Source organism: Papaver somniferum, chromosome 7 (assembly GCF_003573695.1).
Source record: "Papaver somniferum cultivar HN1 chromosome 7, ASM357369v1, whole genome shotgun sequence".
Lineage (NCBI taxonomy): Eukaryota > Viridiplantae > Streptophyta > Magnoliopsida > Ranunculales > Papaveraceae > Papaver > Papaver somniferum.
Window position 1 is genome coordinate 133,578,769 of NC_039364.1, and position 2,305 is coordinate 133,581,073.

The 2,305-nt window shown below is 34.3% G+C and overlaps 1 protein-coding gene across 1 annotated transcript; it reads right to left on the reverse strand.

The window, feature by feature from the left end:
• Positions 1–1,182: 1,182 nt before the first annotated feature.
• Positions 1,183–1,768, reverse strand: LOC113293376. The gene has a single exon (XM_026542032.1). The coding sequence runs from the start codon at positions 1,766–1,768 to the stop codon at positions 1,310–1,312; it is 459 nt and encodes a 152-aa protein (XP_026397817.1). The 3' UTR covers positions 1,183–1,309.
• Positions 1,769–2,305: the final 537 nt, after the last annotated feature.

Consider the following 2,305-nt stretch of genomic DNA (forward strand, 5'->3'; position numbering starts at 1 on the left):
TCTATCAAAAAAAAAAATCACACATAAATAGAATGTACATGATAGCATTGAAACGAAATAATTTGTGTCGCAATTTAAGAAGAACGTATGATAAAAAGTGTCAGAAAGTTGGGAACTTTCGATCAAAAATGAAAATAAAACATAACTACTTAGAAATAAACTAGGCTGATTAACAAAATGAAACAGAAACAAAATTTGAGGACTAAACTGCATCCAAAAACAGACTAAAGCAAATAGTCATCAGCCAAATATTCTTTCACTTCAAAATTTGCGATGTTGTTTTCCCGCTCTAGGTAGTTATTGACATATCGGCAGTAAAAGAAGAAAAGAGCTCAAACAAGTAAACTAAAACGAAAAATGTTGCAGTCCGCAAGTAATTAGTAATTTAGTACGTACTAAATTGCAAGTAGATGATTGACCAACTCCAGTCAAGCATTTTATTTTAGTATATATCTCATGATCCAAGAGTATTAATTTAATAACTACTGTCTTCATAAATAGATGTGAAATCAAAGAAGTAATTTTATCCATTATCTACATCTACTGTATAAAAGAAATAAAAAAATAAGTACTGTATGCACTCAATCCAAGTCTCAAAATCAAATCAAATAAATATAGATGATAGATCACAATTAAAATTGAAGAACTAACCTGTTAAATTATGAACAAAGGGAAGCGACTAACCTGTTGGATAAAATTTTCTCTTGTCTCTCCGGTTTCAATCTTATTTTGGGATGCCTGTCGATTGCCTTCTAGGGTTTTCGTTAGATTTAAGAAAACTAGAGAAGTTAAATTATCCAATGGGCATTTTTAAGTTCCATTCCAACCAAAAAATATTGGGCATTTTTAAGTTGGGCCCAATACTGAACACCGCTTAAAAATACGCCTTCATGAATGGGATGCCTTGTGCAAGAGCACACTCTTGCACTCCTTCAAAACCGGCCCTGAGCAGGGGGGCCACTTATGATGGGGCCGTTGGAAATTATGTGAAAGGTAGTTTTCACGTTGTTTGAATCTCTCGATTCATATAGAATTTTTGTGTTTATATTAACGATCAATTTACTCCGCGGCTCATATTCGTATCGTCGCACAAGCTAGAATAAGGTGGTAAATGAGATAAACCTCATTCGAAGCCAAGTATTCAAAGTAAATAGACAAATTAAGTTGTTAAGTAGCCGCTAGTTTTAGCATAAACCAAATCTCCCTGAATAGAAACTAAAATAGACTCCTTTTCGAGTTTTCCTATGAATTTGGTTTTTCATACTACATGATTACTAATTATTACTAATATTTAAGAATAAAGAAGAGATCATGTATGTTCAAATGATTTTATCATTTCCACCAAATTGCAATATTGTACAACCTCTGTAAATTCCATTCTCTCCAAATCTGGTTGCAATCTTCTTGAGTCGTCTCTTTGACCCCAAAAGCTTCCAAATGCGAACTCTCCTTGCTGAGAGAACTCGGTTAAAACCTTCTCAACTTCCTGCATAACCCATCCACAGTCATTGTAACTGTTTGAAGCAATTCTGGGAATTCCATCCTTTTCTTCGGAAAATCGATCATTTTCAATCACCATAATCTTCTTCTCATTCTTCTTCTTATTTTTTTTCTTGCATCTCTTGCGAACAAGCCTTCTAGACTTCTTAACCAGTTTCTTAGGTAGTCTAAGCAAGACGAAAACGATAAACTGTAAAATCAAACAAGGACAACAACAACAACAACAAACGACAATTCCGTCCGCAGCCAACAAATTGAAATCTTCCATGAAAGAAGCGTTTGTTTGTTTTTTTCCAAAGAATTAATGGAAGAGAGAAATGGTGATGTCGAAAATGGAAGAAGGATAATGGGAAGCGATTCCTTGTTTAAGGAATAATACTCTTTCTCTTCTTGAGAGGATTTAGTAAGGGTGAAGCAACAAGGAATATGTTGTCGAAAGAGTAATGAAATGATGTGACTTGAATGGATTGGATTACTTAATGCTGAAAACTGGTTTAACTTACTGATTGTAGTCATCAAAAATGTGTCAAGACTCAAGAGGCTCTATATCTAACACCAAAGAATATCAGAGTGCTAATGTAAATGGAGCCCGGAGGACCTCAAGGGGATGAAAATTCTGAAGAAGGAAGAAGTTTTTATTAGTTCAGTTATGGAGACTGCGACTGCAAGATTACTTGCATTTTATTTCTTTCAAGTTTTTTGCATGTCTTTCAAGGAAGAACTTGACTTCCTTCTGAAAAATCAAGAGGATGATTAGTTAATTCCATATCAATCACAGGCACGCACAAAATTGCAGGTGAAACTA

What these genes read in the sequence shown, in the direction of transcription:
- LOC113293376 (XM_026542032.1), bottom strand. Translation starts at nt 1,768, where the DNA reads ATGGAAGATTTCAATTTGTTGGCTGCGGACGGAATTGTCGTTTGTTGT.